The sequence below is a fragment of the Carcharhinus amblyrhynchos genome, chromosome 26 (genome assembly GCF_965287045.1).
Source record: "Carcharhinus amblyrhynchos chromosome 26, sCarAmb.v2.hapA, whole genome shotgun sequence".
Taxonomy (NCBI): Eukaryota; Metazoa; Chordata; class Chondrichthyes; order Carcharhiniformes; family Carcharhinidae; genus Carcharhinus; species Carcharhinus amblyrhynchos.
The window spans coordinates 24186731-24210924 of record NC_137349.1 but is presented as its reverse complement, the minus strand read 5'-3'; the positions used below and the strand labels follow the sequence as shown (position 1 = coordinate 24210924).

Genomic DNA, 24194 nt, shown 5'->3' with positions numbered 1-24194 from the left:
TTTAGAGATTTACCATAGAAAGCATTCTTTCTGTTTGTATCACAGTTTGGTATGGCTCCTGCTCTGCCCAAGACTGCAAGAAACTACAAAAGGTCATGAATGTAGCCCAATCCATCACGCAAACCAGCCTCCCATCCATTGACTCTGTTTACACTTCCCGCTGCCTCGGCAAAGTAGCCAGCATAATTAAGGACCCCACGCACATCAGGTATTCTTTCTTCCTTCAGGAAAAAGACACAAAAGACTAAGGTCATGTTCCAACCAAGTCAAGAACAGCTTCTTCCCTGCTGCTGTCAGACTTTTGAATGGACTTACCTTGCATTAAATTGATCTTTCTCTATACCCTATCTATGACTGTAACACTACATTCTGCACTCTCTCCTTTTCTTCTTTATGAACAGTATGTTTTGTTTGCGTAGTACGCAAGAAAATGCCTTTCACTGTATGTTAATACATGTGACAATAATAAATCAAATCAAAAATTCTTAATTGAAGGAAATATGTAACTTTAATGTAGATTATAACATTCAGCATATGACACTATTAATTAAAAAGTGAACAATTGTTTCATCAAGTTGATTTTTCTCGGATTACATTACATTAAATGATTTACAAAAATAGACAGCTTTACAAGTGTTCAAAACCCAGAAAAATAATCATTTTATAAATACTTTGACCTATTTTTTCTGTTGTCAAAATTATTTTAAATAGCTCACTGTTATTATACAATCAAAACATTCAAGCACAATGGTAATGATATTATCAAAGTTTGTATCCTTGAAATTTGTGTAATGGGAACAGAACTAAATGTAACAGTTAAGATGAAGAAGAAGAGAGTTGATTAGTAACAATAAGTTACGGCAACTGATTCATAAAGGACACATCCATAACACAAACAAATTCAATCATTTGCCATTTTTGATTTTTTTTGGTTTAATATCTAAACATTCTGTCAGCATTATAAAATCGATCTATTCTTTGAGTGCTTTCTTCAAGTATAATTTCTTCAAGTATGTGGAGAGTTCCAGCATATAATTGATTTTAGATACATTCCATTTAGTTACATAACTGTCCTTTGCTATTTCTATTTTAATCACTTTGTAATTTGCATGATAGCTATTTGTTACCAAGGTTATTTTTTATTGTCAATATCTCTTATCAGTAGAATTTTTGATGCAGAAAGTAGAAGCCAGAAGGCTGTTGCATCACATCATAGGATGCATGGAGCTTTCTTTTCAAACATAATGCAATCTGGAAGATTAAAATATTGTTGGTTAGTAAAAATACCAGAAACATAATTTTCTTAAGTAGCTCTATGAATAAAACTTGAAATCTTGTGCCTATCTGCATAACCCAATACAATTATCTCATCTTTAACTGAATATGACGTGGAGATGCCAGCATTGGACTGGGGTGGGCACAGTAAGAAGTTTCATAACATCAGGTTAAAGCCCAACAGGTTTTCTTGGTTTCCAGGTTATGGCTTCTGCTGATGTATGAGGCGGTTGAGGAGTTTGAGAGTGGTGTGACAGCGGAGTTTCTCAGTGCAGTCTGTGTTGAAGATTAACTTAAGTGGGTTTGTGATCTGTAGTCCTTTCAGGATCTTGTCTGCTTTCTTGCATCATTGTAGAAACTTGATGTCTGTGTCGAAATGGAGGTCCTCTCCACTTTGATCCAAACTGTTGGACTTTAACCTGGTGTTGTGAGACTTCTTACTGTGTTCAACTGGGTATGGTGAAGCTCTTCTCCATTCAAGTTTGCTTTGGTTGAGGAAGGTTACCACAAGGCAGTGGCAAGCTTATGCTAAATATGCACCAGGGTTCTGCCAGAATGGAAAATCGTTCCTGCCCATGCTCCCTTCCAGAAAATTGTTGATCATGAGGATAATTCTTACAATTTTCGCATTATGTGGGGAAGGATAAAAGGAAAACAAGATCCTGAAGCACAGGGAGGAAGTTTATGGTCCCAATGGTTTGCAATAATCTCCAATCTGGTGTACTGTATTTCAAGTTATGATCTTTATTTTTGCATTCCCACTCTGACCCATGAACTTTTGGCCCCTATTCTGTTCCAACTTAGTTCAGGATTTTCTGGCTGCGCTCACCCCAAAACTGGAAAATCCCGCCCAAAGTCAATGGACCTTCCCACAGCCCATCCCTCGCCTGCTGATTCCCATGGCGGGCGGAACAGGAAAATTTGCCCAGTATCTCATTTCTCTCCTGGGCAATTTGCAGTTAATTTTTGGTCTGCCTGGGCAGGCCAGAGGCACAGTGGTTAGTCTTTCAGCGCCAGGGATCTCGGTTCAATCCTGACCTTGGGTCACTATCTGTGTGGAGTTTGTACATTCTCCCTATGCCTGCATAAGTTTCCTCCGGGTGCTCCTGTTTCCTCCCACACACTCCAAACATGCGCAGGTTAGGTTGATTGTCCATGCAAAATTGCCCCTTAGTGTCAAGAGATAAATATGGGGGTAGGGCCTGGGTGGGATTGTTGTCAGTGCGGGCTTGATGGGCTGAATGGCCTCCTTCTACACTGTAGGGATTCTATGAATATTGACTTATGTCACTTCCGACCTCCTCTGATCTTAAGGTTTTTTACAGTGGACAGTGCTGGAATCCCCCTTATTTGCTTGTCTTTCTTCCCAGTTCTGAACAAAGGATCCCCCTAGAATACTGACTGTATTTTCTGGAGATGCTGACCGACCTGCTCCATGTTATGAACTCCTCTTTTTTTCATTTTAAGAGCAGGTTTTCTTGAAAGGCCCTACTTTGTCTTAAAAGGAAGTGACAGAATTTAAATAATAATGATAATCATGTGCTGTTAAATCTTGGAGACAAATGATTTTTATGACTGAGTTGACCAGTGATCTTATATGGCATGTCCTCATACTGTTCATGTTCATTCAATTCACCAGTACATTCAAGATATTCCTATCTTGGAGCACCATGCGCAATATTGAAAAGCCCAATGTACTTACCAGTAATCCCAAGAAGAAGAGCAGCATTAGAATGAGAAGTACACCTAGGATGATGAGTATGATTCCCCAATATGGGATTTCTGTTTTGTTAGCAGCAACGGGTTCTTTAGCTTCTGCATATAATAAAAAACGCAGGATACAGGATAATAGTGAAATATAGTCGATTAAAATCTTCTCGTGGTGATGGTGTATAATAATTTACCAAGGTGTGAAGTGTCCTGTCAATTTGAACAATGATACATGGGACCAAAGAATGTACCCTTGCAGACAGGCAGAGGCTGTGGCACCCAGCGTGAATCCTGTGACACGGCCGTGCTGATGTCTCCCAGCCCGCTGCGCTACTAGAGCAGCGCAGCGGGCTGAAACAATCACCTCCGGTATGGGTGGCACGGTAGCACTGCTGCTTCCCAGCTCCAGGTTCGATTCCCAGCTTGGATCACCGTCTGTGTGGAGTTTGCACATTCTCCTCGTGTATGCGTGGGTTTCCTCCAGCTGCTCTGGTTTCCTCCCACGGTCCAAAGATGTGCGGGTTAGATTGATTGGCCGTGCTAAAATTGCCCCTTAGTGTCCTGAGATGCATAGGTTAGAGGGATTAGTGGGTAAAATGTGTAGGGATATGTGGGTAGGTCCTGGGTGGGATTGTGGTCAGTGCAGACTCAATGGGCTGAACGGCCTCTTTCTGCACTGTAGGATTATATGGTTCTGTTTCTGGGTTGCATGGGGTCCTTGCTTATGTCTACAGTGAATGCACAGTCACTGCCTTTTTTATAATCTGTGTAACTCATTAATGATTGGAGTATCTCCCTTTACCCACCCTCTGTGACCCTTCAGTGGCTCCGTACAGCTGGGAGACAAAGCAGCTCCTGCACCATTATCCTACTTGGAGTGTAAAAAATTCAGATCTTCCTTTAATATCCCTATTTAACCATTCACGATCCACCCCAAATATAGATCACTTCTGTCCACTTTTTGCACAATACTGAAGGAGATTTGACTCACACTAATTACTAATTCAAATGAAATACTGATAAATAAAGGGAATTAGAGTTGATACTTTACCCACTGTCAAACTGTCACCGCGCAGCTGATAGAAATTTTCCAGCCAGTTTGTTCCATTCGTTCCAGCATCAAATTCTGTCCTGACCTTTTCTGCTGTCACTGGTTCATTTGCAACATTAGGATTGAAGTAGCACTTGCAGGTACATTTGACTGATCCACGGCTAACGGGGACATTCAAAGATAAAGAAAAGTTGATCCCTCTCCTTTCACATATGGGCATAACATAAATGGATATGTAACTTCATAATACGCAGAGGATGCCGCAATGTAATATTTAAGATTCAATGATTTGGTATACAGCACAAATGCCTAAACATCAAGTTTGAATCAAAATATCATTTATTTTCAAGGCTATTTAAAATAGTTGTACAAGCGCAGCAAATAGGGCAGCACGGTGGCACAGTGGTTAGCACTGCTGCCTCACAGCGCCAGGGACCCAGGTTCAACTCTGGCCTTGGGTGACTGTCTGGGTGGAGTCTGCACATTCTCCCCTTGTCTGCATGGGTTTCCTCCGGGTGCTCCAGCTTCCTCCCAAACTCCAAGGGTGTGACGATTAGGTGGAATGGCCAGGCCTCGCTAGACCCAAAACCAGAAAGTCCCACCCAAGGTCAAGAACCTTTCCATGGTCCATCCCTCACCAGCTCCAATTCCCGTGGCAGCAGGATGGTAAAATTCGTCCCTTAGTGTCAGTGGAGTGTGCAGGGTAAATACTTGGGGTTACGGGGATAGTTCCTGGTTGAGATTGTTATCAGTGGAGGCTCAATGGGCCAAATGGCCTCATTCTGCACCACAGGGACTCTATGATTCTATACACAGAGGATTTTGCGATGTACTATTTAAAGTTCAATGATTTGGTATGCAGCACAAATGCCTACACATCAAGTTTGAATCAAAGTATCATTTCTTTTCAAGACTATTTAAAGTAGTTGTACAAGTGCAGCAAATAGAGCGGCACGGTGGCACAGTGGTTAGCACTGCTGCCTCACAGTGCCAGGGACCCGGGTTCAATTCCAGACTTGGGTGACTGTCTGTATGGAGTCTGCACACTCTCCCCTTGTCTGCATGGGTTTCCTCCACGTGTTCTAGCTTTCTCCCACAGTCCAAAGATGTGCAGGTTAGGTGGATTGGCCATGCTAAATTGCCCCTTAGTGTTGGGGGACAAGCTAGGGTAAATGCATGGGGATAGGGCCTGGGTGGGATTGTGATCGGAGCAGACTTGATGGGCCGAAGGGGCTCCTTAGGATTCTATGATTCTATGATATAGCAATAGTTAAACTAATTTTCACTGTATCATTATGCAATGTAGCCTGAAGGAGTTCAGCATTCCGTACTACACTATCCATGTTTCAGAACGCACGCTGTAACAATGGCTGGGATTCTCCGGCCTCCCAGCATGTGTTTCTTGGTGGTGGAAGGTGGCATGCCATTTGCTGGTGATGGGATTTCCCTGGTTGGCTGCTGTCAGTGAGATTTCCAGGAAACCAGGGAGCGGGGGTGTGCTGCCAGTGGTCCAAGAGAATCCTGCCACCGGTGAAGAGGCTGAAAATCCTGCCTGGTTCATATCTGTGTCTGCCCACATTCACAGAGTGTAGTGAATCAGAAAACAGCGTTAAACCCCAAAGCTGGAATCACACCCCTTTCCAGTGCTGCACAGGCTTGATACAGGATCATTTGAATAAAGCATGCAGCCTCAGCCCAACTGCTGGCCAGATTGAGTGCCTGGCTGGCAGATGGAACCTGAAACTCGTGGCAGGATGATGTAGCCAGGACCACCGATGGGGTGGACCACTCTGGGTCACGATCAGGTCAGTGGAGTGAGTGGAGGGGAGGGAATAGAAAGATTAGGATTGCAATTGACACTGGGCAGCCAAAGCCTTATTTCCTTTGCTTAATTTCAGTGGTATCTAACATGTATAATAAATCCTTTTACCTCAGTCTTGTTACTTTGGCAATGCGGTAACTGTTCTTTAAAGAGCTCTTCTTGAATAACCCTGTGAGCTGAAAAACAGAGGCTATAGTAAGTACAGAGATGCTGACAGTAAGAAGTCTCACAACATCAGGTTAAAGTCCAGCAGGTTTATTTGGAATCACGAGCTTTCGAAGCGCTGCTTTTTCACCAGGTGAGACCATCAGTGTTCCGAAAGCTCATGATTCCAGATAGACCTGTTGTACTTTAACCAGGTGTTGAGAGACTTCTTGCTGTGCCCACCCCAATCCAATGCTGGCACCTCCACATCATAGAAATGTAGAAACTGAGATTCATGAAGGAGATTTTAATTTTAAAAGAAATCACATGTCAAGAATTAAATAACACTCCAGTGAGAAAAAATTATTTGAAAGCAACTCATGCACGGCAAGTTAGAATTTCAAACAGTGGCTGTAAAATAATCCCTTACCATTCTGCTAACATTGGCACTAATACTTTGATATTCTGTGGAAGCTGGATCATTTAATGCTTCAGTAAAATTTCTGTTTATTATTGTGAAGTTAAGTTCAAAGGCCAAGTCTCCTTCTTTGACTTCAGGTAAAGGTACAGCTGGTGTTGTTGTTGGTTCCAATTCTTGATAACCTGAAATTCGGATGATAAATGTAAATGTGCCTCCCACAGTTTCAGCAAGAATGTCACTTCACACTGAAGATCTGAAATGCACTTGTTTCAAGATTACAAAAGAAAATCAGTTAAAATTCATTTTATGTTTCTAAAAGTTAGAAATAGATGCCAGGATTTTTTGCCCATTGCAAATGCGGGTGCAAATGGCAACACGGGCACAGAACCCCATGAAAGGTCAACAGTGAAATTCTTGCCAGCAAGATCTCATTGCGCAATCATCCCCAACTCCCGCCACTGACATGGCAAAGTTCCCACCCAGGAAGATCGAACATTACTTAAATACATTATCATCCCATTAGGGGGTGTCCCCTCTAGTGTTGTACCCCAACATTGGAGTAACGTACCCCCATCACATCACAGGTCTGGAGCAAGGCGAACCAGGCAAAGGCGAACCGCACTGGGGGTGCACAGATAAGTACAGCCCCCAAGGGGGAAGAAGAACATGCTCCAGCAGTTGCAAAGGGCAGTGCCACATGGGAGGGTGCTCCTCTGGGGTGGTTCACGTGGGGAGTTTTCTGTGTCTGTGGGGGTGTCTTTCCCTTTTTAAACGGCAATCGCTGATCTACATCTGCTCCGATCCAGCAATGTTCATTTTGAAAATTATCATTCTTGCTTTCAATTCCCTACATGGCCTCATGCCGGTTATTTAAGGCTCTTCTTTGCCAATGTCACCAGATGGGATGCACCTCCAGGATTTCTAAGTGCTGGACAATATGATGAGAAAAGCCGGCTGCGCAGCAAGTGAGCTACACAGTGTTTATGTCACCTGGTGCAGCACTCAAAAGAGAAGACGGAAAATTTCACAGTCTCATATTCTGGGAGCAATTTACATTGAATAGTTTTTATTTCCGTTCTTAAAATCTGCATCTTGATTATTCATAAAAACTTTCGAGATCCGCAGGAGTAAGGGCTTTCTTTTCACATGTTAAGAACTTTGGTGTTTGCATGGTTCATAAGCACATTTGGTTCAGCTAATTTTAAATTAAAGCTGTGAATATATATATTGGGTTTCTCCACTGGGGCCCCACTGCAATGAAGAGAGCTGAGGGCTGAGCACCAAATTCTCCATCCTCGCTTGCAGTGACGGTGGGGCGTAGTTGGATGGACAAATCCCCCACAGTATCGTTGCTGCCCAAGTTTTATTATTTAATTTGAATCAGTACATACCATCTACAAAAAGACTGTTACTGCTCAGTGAATAGCTTCCTAGAGCAGTGGCCTTTTCAGTGTTGTCTCTGAACTCATTATAAGCAGTGACTTTATCAACTTCTTCCACAGTGGGATTAGTTTGAAACGAACAGAATGTTTCGACGTCAGTACTGCCTTGCTTTCCAGGTCTGTGGAAGAAAACGGAATGAAGAATGTGTGAAATTCACTGATTTATTTTCAAACCTCAATGAGTTGTTGATCCAACCAATTGCAGTTCTGTACCATTCTTTACAAAGGGTGCAGGGGGAATAAATCAGAAAATTCTTGGCAGGTCAGTGATAGTCAAATTATTGGGAACCATTCTGAGAGACAGTACGTGCCCCAAGATTGGAAATTCCCAGTTGAGGTCAATAGACCTTTAAATGGTCTGCCAAATTTTCTGCCTTGCCCGCTACGATTCCCACTATGGGCGGAATGGAAAAATTCCACCCAGGATAAATCGTCACTTCGAAAGATATGAATTGACCAGGGGTGATCAGTGTGGTTTTGTTAACTTCTACTTTCAATTGCGGGTTGAAGTAACCCACTTCCAACAGATCATTTTTAAACTAGTAATCTAAAAGTTTATCTATTTATTAGTCACAAATAGGCTTAATTTAACATGGCAATGAAGTGACTGTGAAAATCCCCTAGTCGCCACACTCCAGTGCTTGTTCAGGTACACTGAGGGAGAATTTAGCATGGCCAATGCATCTAACCAGCAGACTGTGAGAGGAAACCGGAGCACGCAGACACGGGGAGAACGTGCAGGCATCCAGTCACCCAAGCCAGGTATCAAACCTGGGTCCCTGGCTCTGTGAGGCAGCAATGCTAACCACTGAGCCACTGCGTGTGTGTGTCTATGTGTGTTGGTGTGTCTGTATGTGTGTGTATGCAGGCTTCTGTAGCAATATTTTAATGAGCTGTCAATGGATATTAGTCTTACCTGAAAGATACGGATTTACAGTTTAAGAATGTTTTCTCTATCTTGCTCCTCCTGTACAACTCGTTGAGCTTTGAAAAAAAGTCCACAGTAAATGTTTTAGAGAGAGGAACATACCATCAATCCTGATTACTAGCAATCAATAATGTAAAATTCCAGTATAGACTTACCAAATTAATAATATGGCTTGACGTAGATTTATATGGCGTGGAACTGAAGTTTTGAAAATCTTTTGTGAATATCAGATTACTTATAGTGAAAGTGACATTCAAGTCAATGAGTCTTGTCCCCTCATTTGGAATCTGTGTCATTATCGCAATCGGCTTTTCAGCTATAAGGAATAAATAATTAAATAGGGAATGGAGCAGGTATGAAATTATACAATAAAACACTTCCCAACCTCATGCAATACAGTTTAAATTGATTGTCATGCCCCTAAAATCTGATCTTACCCATGTATTTGGGCTTATACCCGCTGGCGTTTAGAAGGCTGAGAGGGGATTTGATCGAGGTATATAAAATTTTAAAAGGGATTGATAAAGTAAATGTAAACCAAATGTTTCCTCTTATGGGACGATCTGGAATAAGATGTCACAGGTATAGGTTGAGAGGCAGTAGATTTAACACTGAGATAAGGAGGAACTACTCACACAGGGAGGGGGTGCGGGGGTGAACTTGTGGAACTCGCTGCCCAATAACATGTTGGAGTCTGAATCATTGAATAGTTTCAAGAAGGAGGTAGATTTTTTAAAAATAAAGAAAGGGATAAGGGGATATGGGGAAACAAGTGGGGAGGTGAATTTGAGACCAGGGAAAGATCAGGCATGACCTGATTGAATGGTGAAACAGGCTGAAAGGGCTGAATTTGCCTACTTCTGCTTCTAATTCCTATGTTCCTGTATGTAACTTCTCAATCTCTTGGTTTAGAAATTAGATGGGATTGAAATCAGGGACACAGAGTATAAGATGCTTTTGCTGCTATTGACTCATGGAGCATGTAATGTTTATTCTACCTGAGCATTTTAATCACAATGCACTTTGTTAGTATTGGGGAAATGGGTGGGGATGTGCTGGGATATGTGATTTGAGAGTGTAGGAGAGCACATATTGAACATTTAGAATGACACTGAAATGCAGCTAGAATGTTTTTCCCACAAGCAAATTCTTCTTCCTCTCTTCCACTGTAAGTAATGAGAATGTGGAACACCCCTTTCTGGTGGAGGAATAGGAGGCGAGCCTTCCTGACAATGCACCATCCCTTGATCAGCAGATCCAGCTGAGACAATAGCATAAGATACATGCCCCATATAGGCTAGGTTAGAAGAGTTGGCTGTACACAGTGGTACTTTGGGTACAATTGGGCAGGAGCTAAGTCTAGGACAGTCAGTTTGTCCATTAATTATGCTACAGAAGACTCAAATACAAGCAACATCCTGATGGCATTTGAGGATAATTGTTAAACAATGAGATATTTCATCAACAATCCAATCATCCTGAACTATTGGATTTTAGAACATTCATAATCAATTGGATGTATTTCATTATAAATAAATAGTGATTCATAAAGAATTTACAGCATTGGTGCTCGCTATTACATAAATAAATATCCATGAAATCTATCAGTGGAATCCATACTCACTTGGTGAAGAATTTGATTCATGATAAGCTGAAAAATCAAAGACATACGTGTTTCATGAAACAAGTCAAGTGGAAAGTCATGATTAAATATAAAATAACATTAATGAGTACAGTTGAAATTTATTTGATTCAATCAAAATTGCAGCAAAGGAATGGTATCTTCTTTAAGTGCAACATACCATTGACGTAGAGACTGTCACTGTCCAGTGAATAGGATCCCAAAGTGGAGATGGTCTTTGTCTTGTCTTTGAATGCATGGTACACAGTCACTTTATTAACCACCTGAGGATTAGAATCAATTCCAAAAGAGCAGACTGTGTACACACTGATACTGCTGAGTTTTGCTGCGCTGTTAAAACAAAAAGGAAATGGATTGTGCTCATCAACTGAACGATAATTTGAAAATTGTCTTAATTAACAACTGACCATATTTAATGTTAACTCCCCTTACCTGAAAGTGAGAACTTCGCAGCTTGAGAACGTTCTTTTGATATTGGTCGTAGCAAACAGCTTGTTCAACTGAAGGAAAGGAACAGCTATGTTAAGTAATCATAGAATCCCAACTGTGCAGAAGGAGGCCATTCGGCCCATTAAGCATGCACCAACAACAATCCCAGCCAGGTCCTATCCCCGTAAACCCATGTATTTACTCTGCTAATCTCCTTGACCCTAAGGGGCAATTTACCAGGGCCAATCTACCTAACTCAAACATTTTTGGACTGTGGGAGGAAACCAGAGCACCCGGAGGAAACCCACAAACAGTGACCTGAGACTGGAATTGAACCGGGGGTCCCTAGCACTGTGAGGCAGCGTTGCTAACCACTGTATCACGCTAATTATTTAGACTAAATATGTGTTTATAATAATTCATATGTGGTCAACTGACCTGGTAAGCAATAATTTTTGATGCAGATTTGTGTAGTGCAGAAGTGGAATCTTGTAGATTTGTTGTCAGGGCCAGGTTCGTTATAATGAAGGTCACATTGAATTCAAAAGGCTTTACTTGCACGTTTGGAGTTGATGGTATCGCTGTCAAGAAACATTAAAATATTAATGTGAGGTACAATAATTGTCAACATTCCTTTAACTGCATTATTTGGAGTAAGTCGAGTGAAGCCACAATTACATACATTCACATCAACAACATCAACTTGCACTTGTATAGCAGCTTTCACATAGAAAACATCCCCAAGTACTTCAAAAACAAAATTTGACTCTGAGCCACATAAGGAGATACTAGTCCAGGAAATCACAAGTGTGTACAGATAGGGAGGTTTCAGGGAGCATCTTAAAGACGGAGGGAAAGTAGAGAAGTGGAGAGGTACAGATTTAGAGAATGAGCTCCAAAGCTGATGGCCTAGACAACTCAAAGCAAGGTTGCCAATAGCAGTACAATTAAAATCAGGGATGTGTCAAATGCCAGAATTGGAGGAACATAGAGACCTCAGGGTGTTATAGGGCTGAATGTAGCTACAAAGGTAGGCAGGGGGAAGGAAATGGAGGGATTTGAGCATGAGTACTTTAAAATTGAGGCATTGCCAGAACCAGAGCCTGTGTATGTCAGCAAGATGAAGGACAATAGATGAATAGGACTCATGGTAAGTTGGAAAACTAATTAGGAGATCACTGGGATAGATGAGTTTGAATAGGTAAGTCTAAAGTTAACGGAGGCATGGATGAGTGTTTCAACAGCAGAAGAATGGAGGGTGGGGGAATTCGGTGATGTTGTGCAGATGGACGTAGATTGTTTTGGTAATGGAATGGATATGTGATTGGAATCTCATCCCGGCATCAAATCCAATGCCAAGGTGGTGAAAAGTCAGTTTCAGCTTTAGACAATTGCCAGGAAGATGGATTGGTGTCGGTGATTGTTTATGATGATGACTGAAGACAATTGCTTTGGTGTTCCCAATATTTAACTGGAGAATCGCATCTAGTACTAGATGTTAGACAAGCAGTGTGACAAATCAGATCAAGTAGAGGGACCAGAAAAGGTGGTGGTAGGGTGAAGTTGGATGTCATTATCTTACACGCACAATTGATTACATCAGTTTCTGATGAAGCTTCTGATTTCCCCATTTACATCTCCTTTAGACTCACCTCTTGTTTCCACACTTATTTTATTATCATTTCTTTTTGCCATGCCCAAACATCTTTATTATTAAATCTCTTCTGCCTTCCAATCCATCACATACCTTTTCCCCTGCTCTTTTCCCCTCCCACGTTTCCTTTCCTCTGTATTTTATAAAACTCATTACATTCTACATTTACCATTTCTGACGAAAGATCATTGACTTGAAACATTGGGCCAAATTCCTTCTCTGGATGTACGGCTGAACATGAGTATCAGGACTTCTTCAAAGTCCTGACGTGCTGATCTCCACAGGAATTGTCCAGGAAGTTTGAACTTCCAATGGTCAGTTCCCTGCTCCTTGGGTCACTCCATGTGTCACCCACTTTAAGCTCGTGTTGGAGACTTTGGACTGTTCTGTGGCACTTACCTGTATAGTTAACCACATAGTTATACACATAAGAACCTAGTCTAACATTTTGGTGACTACACAACTGACTGGACTATCTATCCCGACCCCTCTGGCCGACTAACCCCCACTCAGCACAATTACCCTCCCAATCTGACCTGATTGCACCAGCCCAACTATCGTCCTCGACCTGACAACTCACTCATCCACCTACGCCCTTGCCACACCTCATCCCCGTTCTGACTTTGCCCACCTGTCCACTAACTCAGCACAGCTACCTCAACCTCTTATCAATCTACCCACTTACCCATTCATTCATTCACCCATTCATTTGCTTTTCCATTCACTAACATTCAAATTGGACCTTTCAATTTACCGTAAAGAAAATATTGCTGTAAAATGGTGGGGGAGTGGTGGTGGGGGGGTGGGTGGGGAAAGGTGTCTTGCCTTCCAACTCTGCTCCACTCTAACAGAGTTTCTTGACAGATATTGTGCTGTGTGTTTAGGGTCAGAAGACTGCAGTAGAAATGCGCAACAGCACCAAGTCTGGGGCACTTTCAAGTGTAGCAGCAATTGATCATTGCCAATGCTCAAAAGATCTGGCTCAATAATTTCATTTCTCCCATCAGTAAGGCATCAGGCTAAGGTTTATTTGTTGATAAGAGCCACATTGCCATCACAATGATTTGGGCAAGCCAAGTGATAAGAAGTATAACCAGGAGGGGAGACTTCATTGAGGGGGTAGATGTTATCACCCACGGTCAAGTGTCGGTCAAGGCCGTGATATTGATGTAATCACCCATTCTAAGTTCATAGATGCTCTGGGCCATGTTGGTATATGAAAAGAGTTTCTGGAGAGAAATGTGGAGAGTGCTGGTGGTAGCTACTCCATCAACAGATCCACAGTGGGATAGGCTGAGTGTGTTGGAAGGAGGTTGATAAGATTATCCTCTAACGGGCAGAGTAAATGGGAAGGTCAGTGAGACAGTAAGGTGTGGTAGTTGGGTTGCTGCTCAGAAGGAGGTGGTAACCTGAAGAGAATGCAAAGAATTACAGTGGAAAGCAGAATGAAGGAGCCAAGCCCAGGGAATCAACTGATGAGTATGGGATTCAGTGCCAGAATTAGATCATCTTGAGCCTGCTTAAAAAAAACTGCATGTTCATAGGATAGTATTGCATCATCTTTTCTTGTATCACATCAGGTGTACATAGCAAATCCTGTCCAGCTGCCTTGGGTCAGATTGTATGCACTCAGAGAACCAGTGGACTTTTGGGCTCACTGAGCCCCCTGTGATAATTTAGTGCAAGTGCTTTGAACAAAAGTGTTAACATCATTAGGAAACGAAATATAGTGGATCATGCAACATCTGAAATCTTGTGTTGACTCATGTGTTCAAAACTTTTAGAAGAAAACCAAATAGAATAACACTTACTGGATACGGGAGCTGTTTCGTGATAACCTGGAAAGAAACAAACTGAGCTTAAATGAAGTAAATAAGGCAGAATGGAATTATCTAATCATGGAATAAAATTCATCAGTGTGTATGAATTGTCCTTAATAACATCAAAGAGATATATTTAAATAGACAAAGTACAGGGTGGTGGTGGCATTGTGGCACAGAGTAGAGGAGTGGCATGGTGGCACACTGGTTAGCGCTGCTGCCTCACAGCGTCAGGGAGCCAGGTTCGATTCCCGGCTTGGGTCACTGTCTGTGTGGAGTTTGCACGTTCTCCTCGTGTCTGCGTGGGTTTCCTCCGGATGCTCCGGTTTCCTCCCACAATCTGAAAGACATGTTAGTTCGGTGCATTTACCTGAACAGACGCCAGAACGTGGTGACTTAGGGGAATTTTGCAGTAATTTCATTGCAGTGTTAATGTAAGCCTTACTTGTGACACTAATGAATAAACGTTAAAATCTAATGGAGGTGTCTAATTTTTTTGTGTCTTTTCTTATCCTCTAATTCACAATAAATTTGACTTTTTAAATTTTCATTATGCAGAAAAACTCACCTTCCCAAATTTTTGACCAAGATTAGGGAAACATTCTGTAACTTGCTCAGATCAATGAATGTGAAACCTATTTGACAAAGTGTTTGAATTATGGGACCATATAATGGGCCTCTAACCTTATGCTTCAAAACTGGCATTGTATTGTATTAAAATGCCTTGACAGTTTAAAGTGTAGAATAAATTTATCAGGCCTATTATAAGGAAATTAATTAACAAGACTTTTTAGCGACACAAAATCCTTTGGGATTAAAGGGAACTGGCAACATGCACTAAGAATCATCAAAGGGACGGAAGGTAGGGAACAGTGGTGAACATATTTCAGATCAGAGGAAAGTACAATACACCATTCTGCAGGTCACAGTATTAGCTCAGCCTTGAGGGATAGGGCGGTCACCAAGGGAAACCCAAATAGCAAATCCTGTTTGTGTTTAAATGCTGCCTCACAAGAGGTGGTCCCTTGTTGTCATCAGTCTGTACCTGACCGAGAGATCTGGGGGGGTGGCCATTGAGAGTCAACCCCTGCCCTCTTGTGACCCCTATCCCAGCTTCATTCGCCTGCGACTTGGGGGTCTCTTGTTGACCCTGGGCCTCACTTTGGAGGCATTGGCAGAAAGTGCTATCAGTTACACAGCTGCTGCTCGCAACGGATAGCTTCTGACTGGCTACCAGATGTGGAGATACCGGCGTTGGACAGGGGTAAACACAGTAAGAATTCTGACAACACCAGGTTTAAGTCCAACTGATTTATTTGATAGTAAACTCACAAGTTGAACTCTCCATTCACCTGATGAAGAGACAAACCCCGAAAGCTTGTGAGTTGGACTTAAACCTGGTGTTGTCAGACTTCTTACTGTGGCTACCAGATCTCAGGCGGAGGGGGGTTAGTGGGTGGGGATTGGGAAGGTCAAGTCATTGCTTCTCAAGGCATCCCCAAATGAGACAGCAACGGGTTCCCATCTGCTTCTCCATCACCCCTATTACCTGAACTAAATACCACTCATTACACTAGCAAATGGGGGTCTGACATCTCTTTCAGGTGGCCTTTGGAGAAGTGGATTGTGCGAGTGCTGTGCAAACTGCTACACAGTTTCTTCCGACACTAAGCAGTCAAATCAATTGCCCTTAAAGGGACCTCTAAGGATATGCAAGATTGAACCCTTCCAATTTATGAAGCTGGAAGCTTCACATTCTACATACCGGTTGTTGCCAGATACAGTCATTGCCATTTCTTCCAGCACCAGCCCCCACACCCTCCGACCCATCCCCTAAAAGCTGCTCACAATCTTCAGCCAACCAATCCTGTTGTCCTTTGGGACTGACAGTAATAAATACATGCAGCTTTGTTGTCATCTGCCAGCAGCCTGATTGGGTGTGTACTGCATGCACTGTCCTGGTATTGCATCCCAGTTTGACACAATCTAATTTCTAGACCATTGTTTCTCCTATACCTCACTGAAGAACTCATAATATGGATATTTGTCTGTTGTATTCATAAGGAAGCTGTCATTGAGAAAACAAGCTGTGTTTTTCTAAATAATATTGGCTGTGTAAGGCATCAGTTTAAAGACTTTCACTTAACCATTATGATCTTTTCGTTGGTTCATTGTGTAATAATCAATCATAAAGTCTGTGCCAATTTGAAAATTGTGCACTTAACAATCTTTCATCTTGTTACCAGGAGGTCACAAATGATGCCCTCTTTGTTGCTGTGGGCGGCCAGCAATGTTTCTGGTATGCTGTCACTTTAAATTATTCTGTTTGCACATATATTAGTAAGCACGGAACAAGCAGCTGTAATCTCACGGCACAGTGGGGACTTTGGTTAAAATAAGAAGCCTTGCAACATTTTTGACTTTTGCTGACAGTTGCACTCCTTAAAGCTAATTGCTGAGATTTGAAAGCAAAGCTGCAAAGATTACATGCAAAAATAACAAAATACATATTAATGTCAAATACCATTTACAAAGAGGCTGTTACTGTCCAGTAAATATGTTCCCAAGGTTGAAATGCCCTTTGTGTTGTGTTGAAACTGGTGATACACAGTGACCTTATTAACCTCCTCAGCAGATGAATCATTTCGGAATATACAGATTGCGTTGACTTTGGTGTTGCCAACATTTGTCGGGCTGTAAAATAAACAGATTTTTAATTAAATAAATTAGAAAACATTATGTTGCTATCTTCTTCGAAAACATAAACTCTTGGGCATGGAAAGCCTCACTAAATGTTTTCCAGCTAATGTTCTGGGGACCCACAAGATAAGGCCATAAGATAGAGGAGCAGAATTAGGACATTTGGTCCATTGAATCTGCTCCGTTTTTCCATCATGCTTGGTAAGTTTCACAAATCCATTCTTCCACCTTTTTTCTGTAATCCTTGATGTCTTTACCAATCAAAAACCGATCTATCTCTCCTTTAAATGCACTCAATGACCTGGCCTACACAACATCCTGTGGCAATGAATTCCAAAGATTCACCATGACCCAGGTTCGAATCCTGCCACGGCAGATGGTGAATTTGAATTTGATTAAAACAATCTCGAATTAAGAATCAACTGATGATCATGAAACCATTGTTGATTGTCAGAAAAACCTAATGTTCATTTATGTTCTTTAGGGAAGGAAATCTGTCTTATGGTCTGCATGTGACTCCAGAACTCAGCTGCACTGTAAAATGGCCTAGCAAGCCACTCAGTTTCAAGGGCAACTAGGGATGGGTGATAACTTCTGGCCCAGCCAGTGATGCCCATGTCCCATAAATGAAGAAAGAAAAAGCTAATATGAATGCCAGCTGAGAGCTCTTATCAAATGATACCTCCCAGTTCAATGCCGAGAGTGTTAAACTAATTAATCCCTGAACATGTGCATGGGAATTGTGGTACATGATTAATTGCGTTGCAGGTTAAAGTTATACTAGCTGCTATTTGAAATAATTGCTGCGTGCAATGTCCATGTAACTCACTGGCTGCACACATCAGCAAGGGGCTAGCCACTACTTAAATGTGGCTACACCTCTGGAGGGGCAAGTGCATCTATCTGCTGGAAGTAGTTATGGGAGTGATTGAGTACCAAATACATGGGATTGACATCTTCATTTGCCTTCCCTGCAGGCTGCCAGTATTCAAGATGCAGTTTGCTCACTTGTTGCGTGGGTATCTCAGATCCTACTGTGGAGAATTAGGAAACTGCATTGCCACTGAACAAATAGGCACTGGCAGCCCAAATTTGGTCTCAAATTCCCTTGCAATCAGTCCTGGGTCAACTACAGCATGGTTAGATACAGAGAAAAATTTTCTTTATTTTGTCCCACAAACATCCCTCAAATCCAACCTCAGAAGGCCATCAGAAAGATACAAGAATAATTTTACCCATTTTTGAATACAGGACATGATTAAAGAAAGCACAAATACTGTGGAAAAATCATAGAATCCCAACAGTACAGAAGGAGGCCATTCGGCCCATTGAGCTTGCACTGACAACGATTCCACCCAGGAACTTATACCCGTAACCCCATGTAATTACCCTACTAGTCCCCCTGACACTAATCAGTTAATCTAACCCACATATCTTTCAACTGTGGGAAGAAACCAGAGCACCCAGAGGAAACCCACGCAGGCATGGAGAGAATGTGCAAACTCCACACAGGCAGCGACCCAAGGCTGGAATTGAATTGGTGCTGTGAGGCAGTGGTGCTAATGACTGTGGAAAACCTTTTATCCTCAGTAGAAACAGTAAAGGGGTCAGTTATTTATGACAGGAAACTGGGATCTACACAGTGTTGTAAATCTCACAATGCAAAGTGGTTGATTGAATTTTGCAGAATATTTTGTTGAGTCCGAAAGATGTGCTGGTTAGGCTGCATTGGCCATGCTAAATTCTCCCTCAGTGTACCCGAACAGGTGCCGGAGTGTGGCGACTAGGAGATTTTCACAGTAACTTCATTGCTGTGTTAACATAAGCCTACTTGTGACATTAATAAACAAACTTTAAACCAGAATTTTTTTTAACCATTTCAGCATTTGTGTAATGTTCAGTACTTTACTAAATTTTTGGGTCATGTTAAAAATGTTTAATGTCAGCATTCATTACCTGAAAGCTTGAACCGTGCAGATTGAGAATGTTCTCTTGATGTTACTGCTGGTGAACAGGTTGTTCAGCTGAAAGAAAGAAACATAGTTTTAGTGATAAAAAATAATGTAATTCATTGTATTAGACATTTGGAGTAATTAAGCTGAAAACTAACCTGATAGGCAATGATCTTTGATGCAGATTTATGCAGTGCAGAATTGGCAGATAGTAAATTTGCCGTGGGGGCCAGGTTTGTAATAATGAAGACCATGTTAAACTCAAAGGGCTTGGTTTGTGACTTTGGAGTTGTCCTTCCAACTGGTGATATCGCTATCAGGAAACATCAGAAAAGAATTAAAATTGGAAATAAAACTGTGTCATTTGCATTAAAGACAGTGGGACAAAATAAATAAACAATCGCAGAATATTGCAAGCTGGAGTTAGGATTTTATTTTTCAGATTTAGTAATACCATTCGTACCTGGGTTCAATTCCTGGCTTGGGTCACTGTGTGGAATTTGCATATTCTCCCCATGTCTGCGTGGGTTTCCTCCCACAATCCGAAAGACGTGCTGGTTAGGTGGATTGGCCATGTTAAATTGCCCCTTAGTGTCAGAGGAACTAGCTCGGGTAAATGTGCGGGATTGTAGAGATAGGGCCTGGGTGCAGATTTGATGGGCCGAATGGCCTCCTTCTGCACTGTCGGGTATCATTCAAAGGATTATGCAGCAATATTTGCTATCACGTATGCAGTTGGACAGAAACTGTCATTCCTGGTGACCCTACAACAGTTTTCATAGCTGTGAAGAAAATTGTGCTCATCTTGTCGACGCACTTACTGGCTTTACGTCTTCTGCTTCTCTTAGATTTGGACATTGCGTCTCATGCTAAACACAGACTGCTGCTCCTGTTCTAGTTGTTCACAGCTTTAGTATCAGTCAGTTTATATAACTCAAAAGGTGACAAAATGTTATTGCATATACTGCATCGCTGGTTAGAACTTCAAACATTCTCTAAATGCGTGCTTTATAGGAGCAGGAAAAGGTAATAGCGTAAACAGGAAATGTTGAATCCTAAATTTTTTTTCAATATGTATTTTAAATTCATTTTATGGGATATGGGCATCACTGGCTGGGCAAGCATTTATTGCCCATCCTGAATTGCCCTCCATTTCAGAGGACTTTTGAGAGTCAACCACGTTGCTATGGGTTTGGAGTCACATGTAAGCCAGACCAGGTAAGAATGACAGATTTCCTTCCCTAAAGGACATGAATGAACCAGAAGGGTTTTTATGACAATCTGTAATGGTTTCATGATCATCATTGGACTTTTAATTCCAGATTTTTACCAAACTCAAATTTCACAGTGAAATTTGTCGTGCATTCTCAGAGCACTACATTGTCTGTCTGGATTCTAGTCTAGTGACAATAACTTCGCCACTGCCTCCCTTAAATATCAATAGAGTTTAAGCAAGAATTTCCACTTTGTGTGGCCGAATGTAATAAAAGGAAATGTTACAGAGATACAGAAATAGAAAGTATACTCACTGGATGAAGGAGTGGATTCATGGTAACCTGAGAAATAAAAATCATGTATTTTATGTGAAACAAGTCTGTTGGATAGTTATCATGATATCATGAAATAAAATTCATGGATTTGTTTTGATATTCTTCAATTTCAAAAGGTCAATGCATTGTGTTAATAGAATGGAATGTAACAAGATAAACTATTCCCTTTAAATGTTAAATACCATTCACGTAGAGGCTGTTATTGTCCAGTGAATATGTTCCTAAGGTGGAGATGCTCTTTGTCTTGTCTCTGAACACACGGTACACAGTCACTTTATTAACTTCCTGAGGATTAGAATCATTGCCGAAAGTGCAGATTGCATCAACACTGGTGCCCTCAACATTTGCCGAGCTGTGAAATAAACACACGTACAAAAAAAGTGAGTCAGAAAACATAATCAGTAAACAGATAAGAGCCGGAAACTTTCATGGGTGTGTGAGCAAATGTTTAAAAGCACTGGGACTGTATCTCCTTAATCTGGTGTGTCCAAAATATACATCAACTGTGTGTTAAAGAGAAAATGTTTTAAAGTAAATGTGATTTAATTGTGCTGATTGATTATTGTGTACTTTGAAATTCCAATCATTATTATTTGTTTAAAATAGTGTATTAATTTCCCACAGTGTTGGGTTTGTTGGTGTTTGCAAGACACTACAGTTTTTGCTCATGTTCCCAGAACCATATCTATTTAGTTGATCAAATTAAAGACTGTTTATGGGCGCATTGTTCTTCTTTTACAAGACTAAGGTTATTCAATGTCACTAAACCATGGCTTATGCTATATTTTACCACAGGGCTGGGCAAAATGCAGGCCCCAAAGCTACCTTAGCCAGAATAGGGATCAAATCACACATTTTTTGGTTTATGATTCTGGACCATATGCTAACCATCTAGCCAATTGAGTTAACCAGCTAAGGAGGCCGATAGATGAAACAAGAACTCTGCTAGAACCCAATCCCAGGGCACACTGCAGCATTGACCTCAATGGGGTTCAATGTGGATGATTTTTTTTGATTGAAGCAATGATGCCTTCACCGGCATGGTTGCTGCTCAGGAGAACATTAACATTCAGTGTTAGAGTGTAACCAGTGACAACTTTGTATTGGATGTAATGTGACCAATGGCAGCAAGATGTAATAGTCAGCTGACTAGCTGACTCACGACAAAGAAGAACCTGTGTAGAATTGTGAGAAGCTTGGATTGGCCCAAGTTTGGAATAATGATGTTTCTTCATTAAACCTTTTCTTTGATTTATAGGTTGGAGTAAGTTTTGTTCTATTTTTATTGTCTGCATTTGAAGAGTTACTTCTGATGAAACATTCAGCACTATTCATCCTCTAATATTGTCATTCAAACATTCCTGATTCATGCATGTGTGGAAAGTCTCCGAGGCATGCTGGGAACAATGGTTCCTGGCCTCCACTCTGAAATCAGGTAAGAAGAGTTGTCTTGATACTGTTAATACTTTGAAGTCTTGTTCCTTTTATGCAAGCATTTAAATCTCATAACACAAACCATTTAGCCTACTGCGCCAATGGTCACCCAGCACAAACAAATAAATAATACTATAGCTGGGATTTCCACTCCCTTTTGCGTTGAGTGGGTTTGGTGGCGAGAACGGAAAATATTGTGAGAAGTCCTTTGTTGTGTTTCTCATTGATTTAAGTGTAGAAGCTAATCGCCCTTCCGCCCTGTCAGGTTTTTCACCGTTCAATGTTGGGAGCTTCATTATAATGCAGTGGTATCTCATTATCTTGCACAGAGCCTGATTATCTCACTGCCATTCTTCTTCTTGCTTATAGACAGGAGAAAAGAAGAAGCCAGGAATGGTGGCATGTGGCTCACCAAAGGCAAGAGAGGAACAATCAAGAGGAATTGTTAACAATCCTTGTTCCTCTCGCAGACAGTGAATCCTAGAGAGCACACCACTAGACCCAGGGTCTACAGGCAATGCTTGACCTACTGCAGATATCTAAGAGGCAGTGTCACCAAAGACTATGCACGTTCATTGGAACTGGCTGGTCACATCTGCCAGTTGCTGCAGGACTTGATGCCTCAGGGACCTGGAGGGCATCCATTCCAATGTCACTGAAAGTGACAGCAGTGCTGAATTTCTATGGCAATGGATCCTTCCAGGGCTTCAGCAGTGACCTCTGCAGGATTTCACAAGCCTTTCTACACAAGTGCATCCAGAGCTTCTTGGACACAATCTTTGTGAGAGCACACAAAGTTGTCCAATTCCACTAGGATCAGGCTAGCTAGGAAGCAAGAGCAATGAATTTGTGCAGATCTGTTTTGCCTCAGGCGCAGGGTGAAGTTGACTGTATTCACATGTCACTCAGAGCTCCAGGGCAGCAATCCATCAACTATGTGAACCACAAGAATTTCCACTCGCTGACAGCAGGTTGGCCACATCAAACGCATCCTGTGGGTGTGTGTCAATTCCCAGGGAGTGTGCACGAATCCTACATTCTCAGCCTCTCTCAAATCCCTGACATCACTCAGGGGCCTTAGAGGCTGTAGGGTTGGCTCCTCAGGGACAAGGGCTACCCACTGAGGACATGGCTGATGACACCTATGCGGAGGTCACAGAGTGCAGCAGGGAGAAGATATAATGAGACTCATGCTGATCAAGCAGATCATAGGGATGCTAAAGATGAGGTTCTGGAACCTGGCCTGGTCTGCCGGAGCCTTGCAATACAATCCACAGACGGTGTCACACATTGTTGTTGCCTGCTATGCCCTGCACAACCTGGCACTGCAACAGGGAGCGGGGCAGCCTAAGGAGATGATGGAGGAAGGCAACATCTTCTCCAGTGAGGAGGACATTGAAGGGGATGAGGCCGAAGAGATCCTTGAGGGCCAGGATGTCAGGAATGAGGCAGATATGCTTGAAATGTCCTCATTGCTGCAGGATTCATGGAGAGTGATGAGGACACCCTGTTATCCTCACAAGATTTCTGTGAACATTGGACTCTTGTCTGACTGATGGTGGCACACATAAATTTTCTGATAAGGCTCTTGACATGAAGATACAATGAATACCCATAGTCCCAACATTCCAGGCGGATGATGGCGACTTGCAGAGGGGTCAGTCCATAGATCCTCGCTGAGCATATGTGAATATCTGACTCCTGTCCGGCTGATGGCAGCTCACTCGCTGTCAATGACCAGAATCATATCATGGCAGTACAGCGGGGAAAGTGTAACCTCTCCTGATTCTATAGCATTTTTTTCCTGAGTTTGTCTTTGCAGCTCCAGTAACTGAGGTATTACTGAATCCAGAGGCTTCTTATTTGACAGGAACACATCAGATTCCTGGCCTTCGCAATCCTGAGTGCCAGCACTCTGGGATATCCCTGCCCTTGGGCTGGTCTGGATCAGACAGTGTGATGTATTCACCAGTTTGTGACCCTGGGGTTGCTCTAAAACTAGGTCCCACCAAGGCTTGCGTCTCTGCATTGGTGGAGGGTGTGAGTGAGCACTGAGGATACCAGGCATTTCTGGCTGGTGAGGCAGGCCATGAGGAGATGACCCCCCCAGTGGAAATGAAGATGTGTGTGGGAGAGTGAGTGGTGGTGTCCCTTTAACTGGCATTGAATGAGAGCCCATCAGATCTGTGACTTGAGAGCGATGAGAAGAGTGACTTACTC

At 42.1% G+C, this 24194-nt stretch overlaps 1 protein-coding gene across 1 annotated transcript in view; it reads right to left on the bottom strand.

Annotated features, from left to right (window-relative positions):
• Positions 1-575: 575 nt before the first annotated feature.
• The window catches only part of LOC145358911 (mucin-16-like), a 62654-nt gene continuing 39035 nt past the window's right edge, over positions 576-24194 (bottom strand). The window contains exons 35-52 of the mRNA XM_080213288.1: positions 20723-20892; positions 20520-20546; positions 19149-19303; positions 18995-19062; positions 16863-17032; positions 14330-14356; positions 11303-11445; positions 10868-10935; positions 10596-10765; positions 10418-10444; positions 8949-9109; positions 8782-8849; positions 7815-7984; positions 6433-6605; positions 5967-6034; positions 4037-4197; positions 2978-3090; positions 576-1251 (exon numbers count right to left, since the gene is read on the bottom strand). Coding sequence (XP_080069414.1) covers positions 1159-1251; positions 2978-3090; positions 4037-4197; positions 5967-6034; positions 6433-6605; positions 7815-7984; positions 8782-8849; positions 8949-9109; positions 10418-10444; positions 10596-10765; positions 10868-10935; positions 11303-11445; positions 14330-14356; positions 16863-17032; positions 18995-19062; positions 19149-19303; positions 20520-20546; positions 20723-20892 — 2032 coding nt within the window. The 3' untranslated portion in view covers positions 576-1158. The remainder of the gene's footprint in view (positions 1252-2977; positions 3091-4036; positions 4198-5966; positions 6035-6432; positions 6606-7814; positions 7985-8781; positions 8850-8948; positions 9110-10417; positions 10445-10595; positions 10766-10867; positions 10936-11302; positions 11446-14329; positions 14357-16862; positions 17033-18994; positions 19063-19148; positions 19304-20519; positions 20547-20722; positions 20893-24194) is intronic.